The sequence below is a fragment of the Cherax quadricarinatus genome, chromosome 24 (genome assembly GCF_038502225.1).
Source record: "Cherax quadricarinatus isolate ZL_2023a chromosome 24, ASM3850222v1, whole genome shotgun sequence".
NCBI classification, from domain to species: domain Eukaryota; kingdom Metazoa; phylum Arthropoda; class Malacostraca; order Decapoda; family Parastacidae; genus Cherax; species Cherax quadricarinatus.
In genome coordinates, this window is record NC_091315.1 from 22,200,353 (window position 1) to 22,220,101 (window position 19,749).

At 41.3% G+C, this 19,749-nt stretch overlaps 2 protein-coding genes across 3 annotated transcripts in view; both read right to left on the minus strand.

Annotated features, from left to right (window-relative positions):
- LOC138853167 (uncharacterized) overlaps positions 1-7,114 on the minus strand; it is a 673,459-nt gene extending 666,345 nt beyond the window's left edge. The window contains exon 1 of the mRNA XM_070088251.1: positions 5,932-7,114. The gene's annotated coding sequence lies outside the window, so the exon portion shown is untranslated. The remainder of the gene's footprint in view (positions 1-5,931) is intronic.
- Positions 7,115-16,303: 9,189 nt separating this feature from the next.
- Positions 16,304-19,749, minus strand: part of LOC128690846 (ras-related protein Rab-7L1) — a 115,074-nt gene continuing 111,628 nt past the window's right edge. For both annotated transcript variants that reach the window (XM_070088254.1, XM_070088253.1), the window contains exon 6: positions 16,304-18,287. In XM_070088254.1, coding sequence (XP_069944355.1) covers positions 18,173-18,287 — 115 coding nt within the window. In that variant the 3' untranslated portion in view covers positions 16,304-18,172. The remainder of the gene's footprint in view (positions 18,288-19,749) is intronic.

The window sequence follows — 19,749 nt, forward strand, 5'->3', positions numbered from 1 at the left end:
TCCAGTAGAGTTGGGTTTACTATACTAGAAGATCACCATCTCTCAGAATGGCTTATCCCACACTGAAAACAAACGAAATTTTGATGGAGATATCTACGTCATCATAGGGAGGAACAAACAAAATTATATATACAAGAGAAAAGAAAAGGAGGGTGGTTTACGGGAGTGTTATGGGTGCAGGTAATACTGCAGAATATAGTCATCACTGTCAGCGTGTAAGCCGATTATGTAACTCCTCACCGTTTAAGGACTGAATAAAGGTCGATTATATCTGCCTGTCAACTTTCGCCGTTGAAAAATGAGCCCGTTTAACAAGAAAATGTCAGCATTTTTTTGCGACTAACAAAAAGGATTATCATGTCAAGACATACTGACTGTGAACACCTTACCTACCTACCTGGCGTCTACCGGAGGTTGTTCCGGGGGTCATCGCCCCCGCGGCCCTATCCTCGCCCAGACCTCCCGGTGGATCAGGGCCTATTAACCAGGCTGCTACTGCTGGCCACACGCAGTCCAACGGTACGAACCACAGCCTGGCTAATCGGGTACTAACTTTAGGTATCTGTCCAGTTCCCTCTTAAAGACAGTCAGAGGTCCCTTGGTAATTTCCCTTATGTATAATGGGAGACTGTTGGGCCCTGGGCACTTATTGTGTTATCTCTTAGTATACTCATCGAACCCCCGGTTTTGCATTGGGGGTATGTTGCACCGTCTCCCTAGTCTTTTGCTTTCGTAGAGAGTGAATTTGTATGTGCAGATTGGGGACCAGTCCCTCTAGGATTTTCGGGTGCAGATTATGATGCATCTTCCTTGCCTGCATTCCAGGCAGTATAGGTCAAGGGGCTTCAAACCCTAACTCCACTGGACTTTGAAAAAGTCCAGTGGAGTTAGGGTTATGTCAGAAATTTGGCATCTAATGACAAGTTTTGAGACTCGTTCATGAAAAATTAGTTCAGATTGTCGATCTTTACTCACGAAATCGTAATGACACGATTGCAAACAAACCATACCACGGGTGGGGTTTGAACCCGCGGGTCATGCTGACGGCTTTGAGGGGACTTGAGCTAGAGTTCGTCACGGCCATGCTAGCGGGAGATTCGTCTGTAAAAACTTGCATTTGTGGTCTCAGTGGTGCCTATGCTAACCTTCGCTAACGCGACGGTCTGGAGTTCTGAGACTGATCGCGGGTTCAAACCCCACCCGTGGTATGGTTTGTCGATCTTTAGTTTGATTAATGACTCACTTACAATGCTCCGGCATATGCCTATGGTTGGACGATTGTCGTATCTTGGAAGATTTTCTTAGGGCTATTATCTTCGGAAAGCTAATAAGCCAAATTAGCCTAAGAAAGCTAATGACTTATTTTCGTTGGGTTCCTTCCCATCTTCTCTCTTAGCATGTGACAAACAATAGTCGATGAACCCCTAAGCATCTATTTACAGCTAAGTGAACAGAGGCTTGTAAGATGTAGGGAGACTTGCCCGTGGCCTGGTCATGGACAGGGCAGAGGGGGCGCTGACCCCCAAAACACTCTCCAGGTATACTCCAGATATGTTTCCCCTCGCCGGAGAAGTGAGCTGGGCTCCTCTCAGTCGTGCGCAGAATAACCAGCTCTGCTGTTATCTCATGGATATGACATTATTTAAAATCTCCCACTTTCTGACCGTTATCTTAAAGTTTACCTTATTATTTCGTCTTATGCACGCCATAATCGAATCTGAGGATCGCTCAGCCACCATTTTAACCATTTTTTCTTCCCAGCTGGAAGATAAATTTAGCACGCACATTTCTCGTGACTCTTTTCGTAAATAGTTTAAAATACAATAGAAATAACTATCGTAAAACTATAGATAAGACATGTAATTTCAACATTGTAAAACCAAATGCGTTCCTTACGTAAAAATAAATATTCTAGGCCTTTTATGTATCCACATGCTCTTATACTATCGTCCATAGGATATGGGACGCAAAATAAACTAACGCATTCAGCAGCAAATTATAATCTAAAAATTGGTTCTGACAGAAAGTTTCCATAAAATACATTAAGTAATTTTTATAGAAGATAAATTCGAACCTAAAGAAAATCATGTAGATATATTATTATTCCAACTAATGTGATAAATATTAACCTCATGGCTTAAGAGCAGACTTTTTCAAGGAGCCAACGACTACACTGCTGAGCCATAAATATGACTGGGACACTGAAGGTAGGGGAAAAAGGAAGAGAATAAAAATAGAAGAATGATGTTTATCCATGTATATGTATACTCGTGTACACACATACACGTATATATACATAATTTTTACGTACCGGTTGTCTCCCACCGAGGTAGGGTGACCCGAAAAAGATGAAATAGTTTCATGATCACTTTATCAGTCTTGCCAGAGGCGTGCCGACACTATAGCTCAGATGCTCCTCCAAACTGCAATATCCCCACCCCTCCTTCAAAGGCAGGCACCGTACTTCCCACCTTCAGGACTATAAGTCCAGCTAATTGGTTTCCCTGAATCCCTTCATGTTACTTTGCTCACACTCCAACAGCACGTCAAGTTATAAAAACCACTTGCCTTCATTCCTGTCTAACACGCTCACAAGGCCTGTTGGATGCTCAAGCCCCTATCACACAAAACCTCCTTTACTCACTCCCTCCAACCTTTCCTAGGACGACCCCTACCCCTCCTTCCCTCCACTACAGATTTATACACCCCCAAGTCATCCTATTTTGCTCCATTTTCTCTAAATGTTCCAACCATCTCGACAACCCTTCCTCAGTCCTCTGGGTAATACTGAGTAACCCTGTACCTCCTAAACTTTAAATATTCCCACCACACATTACCCTCAGACATCTTCACTGCCTCCAGTCGCCTCGCTGCAACGTTTCAAAGCCATGCTTCACACCTTTATAAGTGTTGGTACCACTATACTCCGGTGCAGTTTCCGTAAATGCCTCAGTACACCTCCCATCTTTTTACCTTTGTCACTACTATGGTTCACCTCATCTCATCTTTCAGAGTACACTCCCAAATATCTGAACACATTCACTTCCTCCATATTCCCTCCTAATCAGATATGCAATCTTTCATTACCTTGCTCTTTCCTATGTTCACTTTTAATTTCCTCATTTTACATATTCTCCCAAATTCACCTACATATATACGATGGGTGTAACCATACATATATGCATGCATATATGTATGCATGCATGCATATATGTATGCATGTGTAGTAGCTGCAGTCAATACATGGTAACAAGTACTGTTGTAGCCTTGTCTCTATACTGAATCCGTCAAGTGATGCTTTATAATAATAATAATAATAATAATAATAATAATAATAATAATAATAATAATAATAATAATAATAATAATAATAATAAAAATATAATAACTTTATTTACTACAAGTACATGTACATGGTATACAGGCCTATTTAATGCTTAATCTTAAAATAACTTTAATTTTTTGTTTTAAATTATTCAGGTAATTTATGGCAGCTTTAGCGTGTCTATTTAAAGCACTTTGCTTATAAATTTCTGTAACAAATCTCTCTCAGAGAGAGAGAGAGAGAGAGAGAGAGAGAGAGAGAGAGAGAGAGAGAGAGAGAGAGAGAGAGAGAGAGAGAGAGAGAGAGAGAGAGAGAGAGAGAGAGAGAGAGAGAGAGAGAGAGAGAGAAGGGGGTTATTAATGGTTGTTGGTTCTCGGTGGAACTCAGGCATTACTGTATACATGTATTTGTATCTTTTATGGTAAGTATTCGAGTCAGTCACATGCCTGCCCAACAACAGCGAACGTAAACAAAGACACAAATTCATCAGTTCTATTTCTTCCGATAACGGAGTAAGTTTGTGATACACTAGGTTATGTAACTAGGTTATATAGCTTGTTACAGTAGGTTATGTAACCTAGTTATATATGTTGAGTTACGTTATGTTAGGTATTTCCCTACACAACGCAAAACTTATCTCCGTGGCAAAATTCACGTATCATTGACCATTTTAACACTATAATGTATCGCCAAAATACAACGAGGACCAGTGTTCAATTACTGCCAAGTGTCAGCAAATTTGGACAAAGGGGAAACATCCTCACCACTTACGCCGAGACACTTTGTTCTTAGTCAGGCAAGTACCCACCCTGCAGGGAGTAGCACCCCTCCCGAAACTACTCAACCCACACCACCGTGTTAATATGACCCAGTGTCTCGGGGTGTCCTCGTGGCTATGATAATCAAATGCAAATAAATCTCTCAGGAAGTCTTCAATAATATTAATTTAGAATAAGGGATTATTTCGAAATTAAAACATTATACCTGTTAATGTTGAGTTTCATAATTTGCATCCAGCATTTATGAAAATAAGGTGCACGTGGCCTCGAGTAATTTATATTACCGTAAATCTTCTCAATAAAACTACTCTTGGTTCCAGAGTAACGAATGAATTGACGGTTCAATTCGTAATACTATTATATTCATATGGAAGCGCTAAACCCGTAAGTCATACAGAGAATGGGGAATGGGAGGTAACCCAGTTTCTTCGAGGGAAGAAACTCGAACAGGTTCAGTATATTTGGCTGTATAATCCTACGGGTTTAGCGATTCCCCATGATTATAATTACATAATCAGTATATTTGGATCTAGCAGACACTTCCTAGAATGAAGGCAGCAGTTCCCTTGACAGAGGTTCGCCTTCATAGTGAACCAGATGTCAAAAAAACGTAAACAGATTATTTGTTACTAATTACATATAATTTTAGATGAAAATAAATTCAACTTAATTAAATTACGATTAAAATGAAAGCTTATTAAACTGGAAGAAAGGGTGATGACGGAGTAGAGTAGTTTAAAGCCTGTCCACAACACGTGGGTCATTAAGGCCGCAAATTATCTCTACATTAATAATATCCCGAGATGCACATCTTGCGTATATAGGCTGTTCTCGGAAAACAGCCAGAGACTTTACCAACAATACCTTTGCACACCACATAATACTAGGTACCCCTTTATTGAATGGGGGGGAGGGAGTTATACACAAATAACCGGCACATAGAGAGAAGCTTACGACGATGTTTATGTCACAATGTGACATAAAGAGTCTAAGTTGGACTGAAACGTTGTCGTAAGCTTCTCCTGTGTGGTTTTTTCGTTAAGGAAGAATTATCTTGATGGTGGTGATGACCTTTAGATACGAATAAATTGAAGCCCTCCCTTTCCTTGGATCAAACCTGATAATCCCTTCCCCTTCCGGGTTTAGCACTTCCTCTATGAATAGCCACAGTATCACATGTATGATATTTAACACTCAGAATAACACTAGTGTCAGTTAAAGCCATATTTGATACATTCTAAAGTTATCGTCTGAAAATTATAAAGAAACCGAGAAATGGCTAAATCATAAGGCATTCCTGCTAAACAAGGAGTTGTGGAAGCTCGATCTTCCGTTCACTGATCGTGGTCCAGTCTGACCAGTCAGGATATTGGTGATTAGTCTCTGGGTACACACAACAGTATTGGTGATTAGCATCTGGGTACACACAAAAATAATATAAATAAACGTGTTTCGGTCGCTGCATCCCACTAGCCTAGCCTCATCTACCTTAATGCATGCCAAAGGAACTGTGAAAAGTGCTGCATAACTTTATAATGTAACAAAATATTAACTGAGAATTCGAAATCAATCAAGAAGAAGAACACAAGTTATCGCATGAAAACTGATATCTAAATTTCTTCTATAAAAATAGCAAATTAGGCCTATAAATATATGAACTGTTATAATTGTTACTCATTGGGAAGCGCTAAACACAGTAGGGTCATAGAGCGCTTGGGAGAATGGAAATAAATTAGGTTTGAGCCAAGGAAGGGTAAGGTGGCTCCAATTTCTTGAATCAAGAGCACTTCACCATCAACTAAAGTGCCTTACAGCATATTCACTCACCTGAACACTTAGCAACACCGTTGCTGCTCTTTACAGAATCATGGTTATTCCGGTGCTTTCTATGATTTTCTAATATAGAAATATAGTTGGTGTAGACATCTGAGTTCATCTATAATATAACCATCAGTGATCTCAACTTCCTGATAGACATTTACGAAATAACTTCATATGATATATTGAGTTATTAATACACAAGTGATCTATGAATCCATTTATTATTTCCTTTTGATTATTCCATTAATAGCCTTTATTATCACTTTATTACAAATTTAGTTTTCTTTAAATTAAGTAAAATTTACACACTGTAGATTATTTCGCTTGAATAATTCACTTTCCAATTTAGCTAATTAATTTATATAAAACAATTTGCAGATAACACTTTTAATTACAAAAAAGTCTTAAGGTTCTTTTCTAAAAAAAATAAGTACTACAAAGTCTCAGTTAACAAATATTCATTGAAAATACGATTTTTTCAGGATATAAAATGTTTTCTCCACACACAACAAACTTGCAGAAGAGAAAAGAAATTTGACGTTCACAATAATTCAGTATTTTTCAGAAATATTGAGACAGAACAATCTTGCTGACAGTCACTGTGTTCATCGTTTTCTAAATATTTTAACCTTCCGTTAATACTAGCAACACATATTTCTAGGTAACATGTGTTCCTCCCATCAGGTCGACTAAGTTAATATTATCCTTCACAGCACAAGGCGCTCTACCAACATTTAACTTACGCTTAATTATCTGCACTAAGATTCGCGCATGATAGCAGGAATGATAGTTTTTGTGAGAATGTTGCATGATGCCAGGATGTTACCCTCGAGTGAGCTAACAACGCAGACAACCGCCTACCTGCTGCAACTTTCTCATATCAACACCAAAAAATCCTACTATCTTGTGCTGAACCATGTTGAGTACTCATATGCATAAGCTCAATACACCGGCCAATGACATTCACCTGTGCACTTTCCAATCAACACGAGCACTCGTAATATCCTACAGGACTCTGCTCACCACACCCCGGCACAAAACCCGATTGACCGCTTTCGTTTTCACGTTGAGTGAAGTAACATCCCGGTGGTGTTGTAGTGAAGGTACAGCCCCACAGGAAGATGACAGCAGGAGGCGACACAAATCCCTCCTCACGAGGCGAGCACCCGGGGCTCACTGAACATGCATGACACGGTACCCATCTCACCAACATCACCGCTCTCCCTCCCAACACACGTCTTCTAATGTTTCTCTTATGACCACGCGGTACTACCTCTAGCCAATGGTAATATCTGTCATCGGTATTCTGTGCTATTTTTAAGGACACGAGGGCAAATGTACGAAGTGAGTTTATAAAATATAAAATTAATGCGGTAACTGTGACTTCACATCCAAGGGAAGTCAGCAGCCGCTAAGTGATCAGAATCTGAGTCTTCCTGGAGAATGTTCTCAGGTACACTTGTTAGGGGTCATAAGTGCATTTCTCACGTGTCACTTAGCGTCTAGTCGCCACCCGAGTCACTTGAAATTCATGTTTCTCTTATGTAAATTTCTGAGATGACTTGTGAAGTGTGTGTGGAAAGGCGTCGGCAATTATGGTACACCACAGATATATGTTTGACACCTTTTGCATCTTAATTACTCTACCACTCGCCAGTAGCTTGGGCCTTCCTTAACTAGATGCTAGTACTAATTAGTTTTAGGAGGGGTTTTGACAGGCATAAATTAATGAATGATGATGGTTACAGTGCTGAGTTGTTTTGTCGCTGGGTGCATCTATCAGCATCACAAATTAGTCTATATACAACACATGAATTACTCTAATCTCTGCTTCCTTGTTTTTTTTCTTGTTTCATGCTACATTCCCTCCCACCTCAAGGGAGGTTCCATTATTTATGCCTACGTACTTACCTGGACATTGACCTGATAAGGAGCTCTTGATCCAAAGAATTGGATTTGCGCTAACCTCTTCCTTGGATCGAAGGAACACCTTACTCCTTAAACATAATAACAATAGCAGCATGCTACTCAAATTTATTTTGTTACTATTGTATGACCCATATGCGTCCAGAGCTGGTTTTAATACTATAATTAATTATAATAGTAATAACAACAGCAATATTAATACTACTACTACTAATAATACTGATAATAAAATAATAATACAATAATAATTATATAATAATCAGTGGAGTGTAACCTAGCGACTTTCATCTACACCGTACACATAACTAGCGTCGTGTAGCAAGGGAATATAATATCGACAAGACTATGAATTAGACCCATGTGCAACATCTAGGTAACTTCATTTTGTAGACATTTCACCAACCAGTGGCTTTATCAACACAGTACAGAGGCAGTGCAATACTATGGTGCTCAACACCTGCTCCTAGGCTGAGAGACTCATTACATCCTCTTCTACAGGTTAGGTTAGGTTAGGTAAGGTTCGTCAGGAAACAGGACAAATGTTTCCTGACGCGGGTCTTAGTCAGATGATGACCCGCCTTTGGAGCTTTTGGTCATCTGACCGAGGCCTTCCGCTGGCTTACCGGTCCACCCCTTGAAAAATTATGGTCATTTATAACCAGTCTCCTCCTCTTCTACAGTCTTCCGTAATGCCACTGGTTAGCGAAACGTTTACAAAATAAAGACACTCAGATATGTCTAAGTCATAATCTTGTCAGTCTACCTACCTACCTGGAGTCTATTTGGAAGGCATTCCGGGGACCAACGCCCCCGCGGCCCGGTCCATGACCAAACCTCCCGGTACATCAGGGCCTGATCAACTAGGCTGTTACTACTGGCCACACATAGTCCAACGTACGAACCACAGCCTGGCTGATCCGGCACTAACTTTAGGTATCTGTCCAGCTCCCTCTTGAAGACAACCAGGGGTCTATTGGTAATTCCCCTTATGGTTGGTGGGAGACTGTTGAACAGCCTTGGGCCCTGGACATTTATTGTGTTTTCTCTTAGTGTACTAATGGCACCCCTACTTTTCACTGGGGGTATGTTGCATCGCCTGCCAAGTCGTCTGCTTTCGTAGAGAGTGATTTCCTTGTGCCGATTAGGGACAGTCCCTCCAGGATCTTCCAGGTATAGATTATGATGTATCTCTCTCGCCTGTGCTCCAGTGAGTACAAGTAAAGTGCTTTCAAGCGTTCCCAGAATTGAGATAGTGTGGAAAGCCCTTACAAATCGGCAACAAGGGCAGAAAAATAGAGGACGCCATTTGTAATTTGTGAGCACTGGTTGTCGCAGAAATTTTGCTAATGATTCGGTGTTTCCGAGCCAAATTGGGGAGGGCGAGTTTCGGCCTGAATTTGTAATAGGAACCCATGTTAATGTTCCCTGCTGAAGAATTGGGACAGGAAATTTGCGGGACCTCAAGAATTACGTGTGCATGGCGGAAGATAAGGGATACAACCATCACTCACAGGGAAGTGCACCATTAGTCCTTGCATTTAGATCTCTAACTGGCCAGTTTAGGGTCTAGGTGTTTGTGATGTAGTTCAGCTGGGCTTGGGAGGTCTCTGGGGAGACCTAATTATATGGTCTCACCTTGCCTTACCAAGTGGCTAAGCAGCCACGCCTTTTCGGCTTAAATATTAGCTCCTTTGTTCGTCACTGGCGTCAGATCTCGGCGTCAGGTCGTAACACGTTGTGCACACCTCATTGTGGAGGGTGCTTGGACCACCATATAAACCCAAGGAAGAGCATGATCGGGAGACTTCGAGCGGAGCTGCTGCTGGGGTGCAGGACTCGGGAGAAGGCTGCTGAAGTCTCTGGAGGAGACTGTTGGAGACCTTGGGCAGAGTACTGGCTTGGAGCAGTACTCGTGCTGTGTAGGTCTTGGGATCTGTGGCTTAGTTCCTGTAGTGAACTGTCCTCTGAACCATATTGTAAGTTACATTCATTTTCGTCAAGTTGATTGTATTCTCTGTCTCACTGCTTATATGTACCACCCCATTTATCTAACCACAATAATGTTCTCCTGTTCCCAAATATATTATTGTACAAAGACTTAATAATAAACTGTGTTTGAGTAGAATAGTAATATTCACTGTCCCCGTTATTTGCTCTTTTATTCATTATTTTATTTCAAGTAGTGAGAGGGTGAGTAGTGTGGTGGGTAGAGTAATGAGAGGTGAAGATGTAGTCACCAGTGACCTCACATTACCTACCTCCGCTAATCATCTCTCCTACCACCGCGCCTGCCTATCCCCTGCCTTACATAACCCCTTACTCCCATATTCCCCGATTAATAATTACGTTCCGTTACCCCCTACATGACATGTTAGGTCGGTGTTGTGGTGTGATCTCTCTACCGTAATTAAATGGTAAGTGGTAATACGAATTTCTTCTGTGTACCCAGCAAGCCTAATCATATACAGTCCACATTATTTTATAATTTACCATTATTGGTGAACATCAAAATGGTATACAATACCGACAGGTTGGTAGGTAAGACACATAGGCAACAGTTAGGCAACTTTATTCCGAAACGTTTCGCCTACACAGTAGGCTTCTTCAGTCGATTACAGAAAGTAGGCAGGAACAGTAGAGATGTGAAGACGATGTAATCAGTCCATCACCCTTGAAGTCGTAGAATTTTGAGGTTGTCAGTCCCTCAGCCTGGAGAAGTTCAGTTCCTGCCTACTTTCTGTAATCGACTGAAAAAGCCTACTGTGTAGGCGAAACGTTTCGGAATAAAGTTGCCTAAATGTTGCCTATGTGTCTTACCTACCAACCTGTCGGTATTGTATACTATTTTGATGTTCATCTTGTCAGACACTGCAACACATGACCATTATTGGTATTAATGTTTAATATTGTAATTATTAATTTAATGTCAGGTCTAGCTTTTTGTGAGAATGAAGTGGCCATCGAGGGAGTTACAGTTCAGAGACCTGTTGTGACTTAAGTCCCACTTATCTCACCCAAATTACTTGCCTGTAATAATTCCAGTAATACCCTGTAAACCTCATGAAGGTAATTTGCTCACATAATAATAATAATTCACAATTTGTTGCTCAAATTACTTAATAGAAAGAACAACAGAATAAGGGTGCTCGCCCAGACACATAAGAAAAACGTTGAGCGCTAAACCCCAAAATGTTATAGATACTATTATCATGAACATATACCAGAGAATATTATTGATACCTTTTCAGCATCTAGCCTTATTCTATCTTGCAGCAGATTTGCCAGTACTTATCCTCGGATCCATGGCAGCAGAACCGTATATGAGTAAAAGGCCTTATTAGGTAGAGCTTTAATAAGTATATAAATGGGAGAAAAAATAATATAAGCTTTAAAAAGTTTAAGAACTTTAATAAGCCAAAATTTATGTCTAGATTTAATAATATGAACATTCAGAATAAATACTGGACGTGTTAGTTTCCTACACATTACCAGGTACATAACATTTATAATTATTATGTATATTAAATATTACTATGTTAACTGTGCTCCTAAATACGTTACTTTATATTCTGTACAATACTGTACTTGCATTAATAGGCTGTACCAACTGGCCTATTACTGTACTAAATCGTACTCTGAAAGTACTACAATAAGTAATGTGTAGCGTGCAGCAGACTCTAGCATAGAAAGTGACCTGTGTCACTAGAGATGACCTGTGTCACTAGAGATGACCTGTGTCACTAGAGATGACCTGTGTCACTAAAGATGACCTGTGTCACTAAAGATGACCTGTCACTAGAGATGACCTGTGTCACTAGACTTGACCTGTGTCACTAGAGATGACCTGTGTCACTAGACTTGACCTGTGCCACTAGACTTGACCTGTGTCACTAGAGATGACCTGTGTCACTAGAGATGACCTGTGTCACTAAAGATGACCTGTCACTAGAGATGACCTGTGTCACTAGACTTGACCTGTGTCACTAGAGATGACCTGTGTCACTAGAGATGACCTGTGTCACTAGAGATGACCTGTGTCACTAGAGATGACCTGTGTCACTAGAGTTAACCTGTGTCACTAGAGATGACCTGTGTCACTAGAGATGACCTGTGTCACTAGACTTGACCTGTGCCACTAGACTTGACCTGTGTCACTAGAGATGACCTGTGTCACTAGAGATGACCTGTGTCACTAGAGATGACCTGTGTCACTAGAGATGACCTGTGTCACTAGAGTTGACCTGTGTCACTAGAGATGACCTGTGTCACTAGAGATGACCTGTGTCACTAGAGTTGACCTGTGTCACTAGAGATGACCTGTGTCACTAGAGTTGACCTGTGGCACTAGAGTTGACCTGTGTCACTAGAGTTGACCTGTGGCACTAGAGTTGACCTGTGTCACTAGAGTTGACCTGTGTCACTAGAGTTGACCTGTGTCACTAGAGTTGACCTGTGGCACTAGAGTTGACCTGTGGCACTAGAGATGACCTGTGTCACTAAAGATGACCTGTGTCACTAAAGATGACCTGTCACTAGAGATGACCTGTGTCACTAGAGATGACCTGTGTCACTAGAGATGACCTGTGTCACTAGAGATGATTTGTGTTACTAGAGTTGACCTGTGGCACTAGAGTTGACCTGTGTCACTAAAGATGACCTGTCACTAGAGTTGACCTGTGTCACTAGAGTTGACCTGTGCCACTAGACTTGACCTGTGTCACTAGACTTGACCTGTGTCACTAGACTTGACCTGTGTCACTAGACTTGACCTGTGTCACTAGAGTTGACCTGTGTCACTAGACTTGACCTGTGTCACTAGACTTGACCTGTGCCACTAGACTTGACCTGTGTCACTAGACTTGACCTGTGTCACTAGACTTGACCTGTGCCACTAGACTTGACCTGTGTCACTAGACTTGACCTGTGTCACTAGACTTGACCTGTGTCACTAGACTTGACCTGTGTCACTAGAGTTGACCTGTGGCACTAGAGTTAACCTGTGTCACTAGAGTTGACCTGTGTCACTAGAGATGATTTGTGCCACTAGAGTTGACCTGTGCCATTAGATATGACCTGTGCCACTAGAGTTGACCTGTGCCACTGGAGTTGATCTGTCACTAGACTTGACCTGTGTCACTAGACTTGACCTGTGTCACTAAAGTTGACCTGTGTCACTAGAGTTGACCTGTGTCACTAGAGATGATTTGTGTCACTAGACTTGACCTGTTCCACTAGACTTGACCTGTGTCACTAGAGTTGACCTGTGTCACTAGAGTTGACTTGTATATGTATGGTAAGTTGACCTGTAAGGTAAATAACACTAAAACTTGAAGTACGGGTTTAAATCCTTTTTATTTCACTCCCAACTATACAAGTTGTAATTTAGCAAAGGAATCTTATTGTAAATTTATTAAACAATATCTCAATAATTAAGTGTTTATATTACCTTGATGTGTACTCCATATATATATATATATATATATATATATATATATATATATATATATATATATATATATATATATATATATATATATATATATATAATGGTTGAGGATTTCATTAATGTCATAGCACTGAAACACATCACACACTAAGCTAAATAACATGACAAAAACTATTACTATGACTGCGCAGCCTAACACGCGATGTAGCACACTGCAACACACGATATAACACTGTAGCGCACGGTGTAGCAGCGCACGGTGTAGCAGCGCACGGTGTAGCAGCGCACGGTGTAGCAACACACTGTGTAGCAGCGCACGGTGTAGCAGCGCACGGTGTAGCAGCGCACGGTGTAGCAGCGCACGGTGTAGCAGCGCACGGTGTAGCAGCGCACGGTGTAGCAGCGCACGGTGTAGCAGCGCACGGTGTAGCAGCACAATGTGGATGTCTCTGCTTGCTATCACCTCAACTCGCTCGTGCTAGGGTGGGCGGCTCACCCAGGTATTAACATCTAGTTAAAGAACTGGGAGGTAATCAAGATTAGGAAATAATCAGGTTCGATCCAAGGAAACGGAAGGCAACTCCGGTTCCTTGGATCAAGCGCCTTCCTCCTCACAAGTTTCAAAACAACAGAAATATGCAAATAAGTGCTATAAACAGCTATAACAAATTTATTATATTCATGGGGAAGCGCTAAACCCATAAGAGCCACATAGTGCCTTAGGAACGGTAGCTAATCAGGTTTGATCCTAGAAAGTGGAGGGAAGTCTCTAAGATCAAGAGTCAGTCAGCAGTATCTTGTGAAATAATAACCTCCTCTTATGTGTCTTAATCACATAGTAACCCGGAAAGGTTGGTTAAAATACACGATAGCACGCTGACAGTCTGGTGTGGGTAAACAAGGACTTTAAGCCCACAAGCCGAAATATAAACACTGATACGGGAAAAAAAACCTTGTATTTCGGAGTTTCACTCATGGCTGGGCTTTATCAAGTTCATACCTAGCCTTGTGCGAAACGTCGTAATGAAAAGTCTCTCCTTGCTACCAGTTTATTTCCTAGTCTGGAATGACTACGACCGTGATAAAACCAGTTTTATGTAATTACTAGACATACCTAGGATGTTTTCATGGTAGATCCATTATAAATACACATCCATGGTATCTCTAGTCCAAAGAAAATCAATGGTAGATCGTGTATACTGTAGATATGTGGTAAATACTGTTAGTGAGTGGGAGAAGAGTAGCCAACAACAGCAGACTCCTCCAGTTCCAAATCTTAGATTATCTTGCACTTCATCGACGAAACTACCTGACACATTGTTGTCTAAAACTCTCACAAGTAACAGGAACACTTGATGAATGGAATAATTATACGAAGAATGAGTCACAATACCGAGGCTGCAACATTTTCCATCTAACCTACGACTGAGCAAAAAGAGGACTAAGCCACAGGCAGTTCAGGTGAGACAATCTAGGTCAGGTGAGATGAGGAGAAAGCCAAGGTCAGGTCAAGCCGCGAGTGTTCTGAACACAAGCTTTTCACACTGTACCCGAAAGGTAAACATCAATATAAACGAAGCCTGATCTATATATGTAAGATATGTAAGATATGTAAGATATTGCAGACACTGCAAGGCTCCAGGCGGACATCAACCAAATCTTTCAGTGGGCTGCAGAAAACAATATGAAGTTCAACGATGAGAAATTTCAATTACTCAGATATGGTAAACATGAGGAAATTAAATCTTCATCAGAGTACAAAACAAATTCTGGCCACAAAATAGAGCGAAACACCAACGTCAAAGACCTAGGAGTGATTATGTCGGAGGATCTCACCTTCAAGGACCATAACATTGTATCAATCGCATCTGCTAGAAAAATGACAGGATGGATAATGAGAACCTTCAAAACTAGGGAGGCCAAGCCCATGATGACACTCTTCAGGTCACTTGTTCTATCTAGGCTGGAATATTGCTGCACTCTAACAGCACCTTTCAAGGCAGGTGAAATTGCCGACCTAGAAAATGTACAGAGAACTTTCACGGCGCGCATAACGGAGATAAAACACCTCAATTACTGGGAGCGCTTGAGGTTTCTAAACCTGTATTCCCTGGAACGCAGGAGGGAGAGATACATGATTATATACACCTGGAAAATCCTAGAGGGACTAGTACCGAACTTGCACACGAAAATCACTCACTACGAAAGCAAAAGACTTGGCAGACGATGCACCATCCCCCCAATGAAAAGCAGGGGTGTCACTAGCACGTTAAGAGACCATACAATAAGTGTCAGGGGCCCGAGACTGTTCAACTGCCTCCCAGCACACATAAGGGGGATTACCAACAGACCCCTGGCAGTCTTCAAGCTGGCACTGGACAAGCACCTAAAGTCAGTTCCTGATCAGCCGGGCTGTGGCTCGTACGTTGGTTTGCGTGCAGCCAGCAGCAACAGCCTGGTTGATCAGGCGCTGATCCACCAGGAGGCCTGGTCACAGACCGGGCCGCGGGGGCGTTGACCCCCGAAACTCTCTCCAGGTAAACTCCAGCCGATTCCACAAGACAGCGTCTGTGAATGCTAAAAGATGGATAGTTTTGGCAGAACACTACTAGCTTCTGGGATGGTTAGGGTTTCTAACATAAGAGAAAACAACAATCTTTTACATACTTTTTACCCTTCTTCCAGCGACAGTTCCAGTGTTATATTTCCTGCCCCAAACATTTAGATGAAACGGGCGTCTCCCTTTCTGACAAAGTTAAAAAAAAATATATAAGAAATGTTTACTTTGCTGATACCAGCAATTTTTTTTCTGTCTCTTCAAAAGATTATAGCCATCTTAAACTGTCTATCCCTCTTCTATCCTTCGCAGATGCAGTCTTGAAGAATCGGTTCTTATAAACACATTTCTAACATAAATATTTGTCTCGGCATTGATTGTGTTGATGCTTGACTTTCTCATTAGAGTGTCTAATGTGATCTGATCTGACTCTGACTTTCTCTGCCGTCAATTGACTCGGCTGTCACACCAGATTTGAGTTCTGACTTTCTCTCTCTTTCTCTCTGTCATTACTTGATGAAGGACATAAAAGTAGTTAAAATATTCTATTTATGTAATCTGTAAAATATAAAGCATTCACGAAAGCTTAGTGCCTTATTGACATACTTTTGTTAAATAAATAAGGGAATGTGCTGTGCAGATTATAAACATTCTCAAACTTTTGAATGTTTAGCGATACGTCAGACTTTTCAAGTTAACTGCAAGACGGCGTTCTTTCACTTTATTTGCTAGTTCTTTTCTGATAAAAGATTATAAATTTCCAAGGAAAAAACAAACCTTATAGAGATACTGTACATCATACCCAACCGCTACAGGAAATTACGAATATCTTTCATATTTAATACCTGAAATCATGAAAACGTGTCAACACTGCTGCACTATATAAACAAAGAAGCACCTACTGTCCTACACCTCCATAATTATCTAACAACTGAGGTCTAATAAGACCCACTATGACTTCCGAAATTCTTTGTTTTGAGTTACTGGTTCCAGGTAAACACGGGGGGGGGGGAAGTTACGATAAAAATAGTCGCTCATGCGACACCGAGACACAAGACGAAATGAGCAAGTTATTTATCAGACTTATTGAAGATTTCCATAAGAATGGGCTGGTGAGAATATGGATCTGTAGCTTATATATTCAGTGACACCGTTATTGACGTAAACCGGAGAAAGGTGTCTGAAACAATAAAAAGACAATACCGTGACTGGAACAACACACAAATAACCCGCACATAGGAGAGAGGAGCTTACGACGACATTTCAGTCCTACTTGGACCATTTACAAAGTCACACTGTGACTTTGTAAATGGTCCCAATGCTGCATGCTCACTCAGCAACCAATGCTGCTGGCAGACACAGCAATGCTCCTACACTATATTCCAGAGGTAAAGTTGCTAAACAATGGAGACCCCACACACTTGTTGGGTGGCTGCCTCGACCTTGCCTTCGGAACAAGACAACTCGCAGCAGGAGCCACATGGGAAACCGAAACATCGTCGTGAGCTCCTCTCTCCTATGTGCGGGTTATTTGTGTAAAGGTGTTTGAGGTATATGTGTGTGTGACAGCGATTGATGTATGAGAGCGACAGATACGTGAAAGAAATGTGTGAGGACATGTGTGAGAGGGAATATATGATTGTGAGAGTAACAGGTGTGACAGCGGCAGATGTGTGAGCGACAGATGTTAGTGATAGACGTATGACAAATATGAGTGATAAGTGTAGGCTTAATAGGCGTTTGAGAGCACTGTATGAACAACAGGTATGACAAAGTTTCACGTCACGCAATAACATTCGACAGTAACTTCTGACACCTTAGCTCAAGACACCTTGCACTGTGCTGCCTCCTGGTGTTAACATATGTATACAACATCTTCCCCGATCAGCTGTTCGATTTAAAGTGTGAACAAGCTTCAAGGTTGCATCGGAAGGACATGTCACGTCTTTAATTAAAGCTCCTCAGCACCAGACAGTAACGTCTGTTGCGCTAGCTCACTAGTTGCCTGCATTAACCTTCCATAACGTCACCATTGATTCCGTAGCGGTGCAGGAGAGCAAAAACAGGAGAGGCAGTGTGTGTGTGTGTGTGCATTTCAGCTGGAGTGGGATGGAGTCAGTTCTCCGCCTGTATTCACAAACACAACATGGTAATGGTGGCGGAGGCTGTAGCTTAGTGTGTTCCTACTGGAACGGAGACAACACCGTAGTAAACAACCTGCTCTGTAGCAGCCTGAAGGAACACTCCTGGCACACTAGCACGGGCTGGGCTGAGGGCCAGATTACAAGCTGGGACGGCAGAAGCAGCAGGGATGAAACTCAGCAATAGCAGGGATCAGGCTTCTCCAGATCAGCGTGGGACAATCGTAGCGACGACTCTGTTGAATCGTCTTCCAGACTGTCTTTCTGCTTCATCATCACGTCTACCAGGAACCTGTCGGTGACGACACAGATTAGATGATAATAATAATAATAATAATAATAAACAGTAATAATAATAATAATAATAATAATAATAAACAGTAATAATAATAAAAATAATAATAATCTATTTCTACAGGTACATGATACAACTTATACAGACCATAGCTGACATCAGTGATATTATACAGAAAGCCTAGTTATGCAGAGCATTTCGGGCAACTTAATCCTGTACCCCATGAAGCGACCCACACCAGTCGACTAACACCCAGGTACCTACTTATTGCTAGGTAAACAGGGACAAAAGGTGTAAGGAAACACGCCCAATATTTCCACCCGTACCGGGATAGAACCAAGGACACTCAGCGTGAGGTGAGTGCTACCAACCGAGCTACGGAACACCAGAAGACTTACCTCATCACCTCCCCACTAACGGAAAACACTTAAATAAGGTTATGCAATTTTTTAGATAAAGTAAGTTAAGCTATTTTATATTACTTAAATTTTAACAAAGCAAAGTTAGGTTTACATATTAAGTATGTTAGTTTTAGTGCAAAATTTAAACAAATATATATATAATATAAAGATTCTCATAAATACAGCTTATTTTATCGTTAGTGATTCATAAGTTGGTCGGACGTGACCTAAATAAAATAAATATCACATTATCTCAGTGAGAAGCAAATTTATTACGTTTATATAAGTTTTGTAGTACAGTGGTCCCTCAATAATCGACCGGCCTGAAAGTCGACCATTTCGGAAATCAACCGGTTTTTTCGACAAAATATTGACTCGGAAATTGACCGAAATTCGTTTATCGACCCGTCTCGACCCGTCGTCCCAGACGCGTATGCACGAGGTAAGCGGGCCTCGACCCGCCTCAGCCTTCCTTCCCAGCCAGTGTGCCATTGTTTACCAGTTAGCGGCGGTCCTCTCACGTGCTCCAGTGAAATATTCCATAATATTTCATTTATTTTAGTGCTTGCAAGTTATTTAAGTGCTAAATAAGCTACCATGGCTCCAAAGAAAGCTCCTAGTGCCAAACCTTTGGTAAAGAAGGTGAGAAATACCATTGAATTTAAGAAAAACATCATTGAACAATATGATAGTGGCGTACGTGTGGGCGAACTGGCGAGGATGTATAACAAAAATCATTCAACCATATCTTCCATCATAGCCATGAGAAAGGAAATCAAGGACGCTGTTGTTGCAAAGGGGGTAAATATGCTGACAAAAATGAGATCACCAGTACTGGAAGAGGTTGAGAAGTTATTATTGGTGTGGATAAATGAGAAACAATTAGCAGGAGACAGTCTTATGACCTCGATTATTTGTGAAAAGGCTAGGCAGTTGCATGAAGATTTTGTAAATAAATTGCCTGCAAATAGTGGTGAAGTGAGTGATTTTAAGGCCAGCAAAGGCTGGTTTGAGAGATTTAAGAAGCGTACTGGCATACACAGTGTGGTAAGGCATGG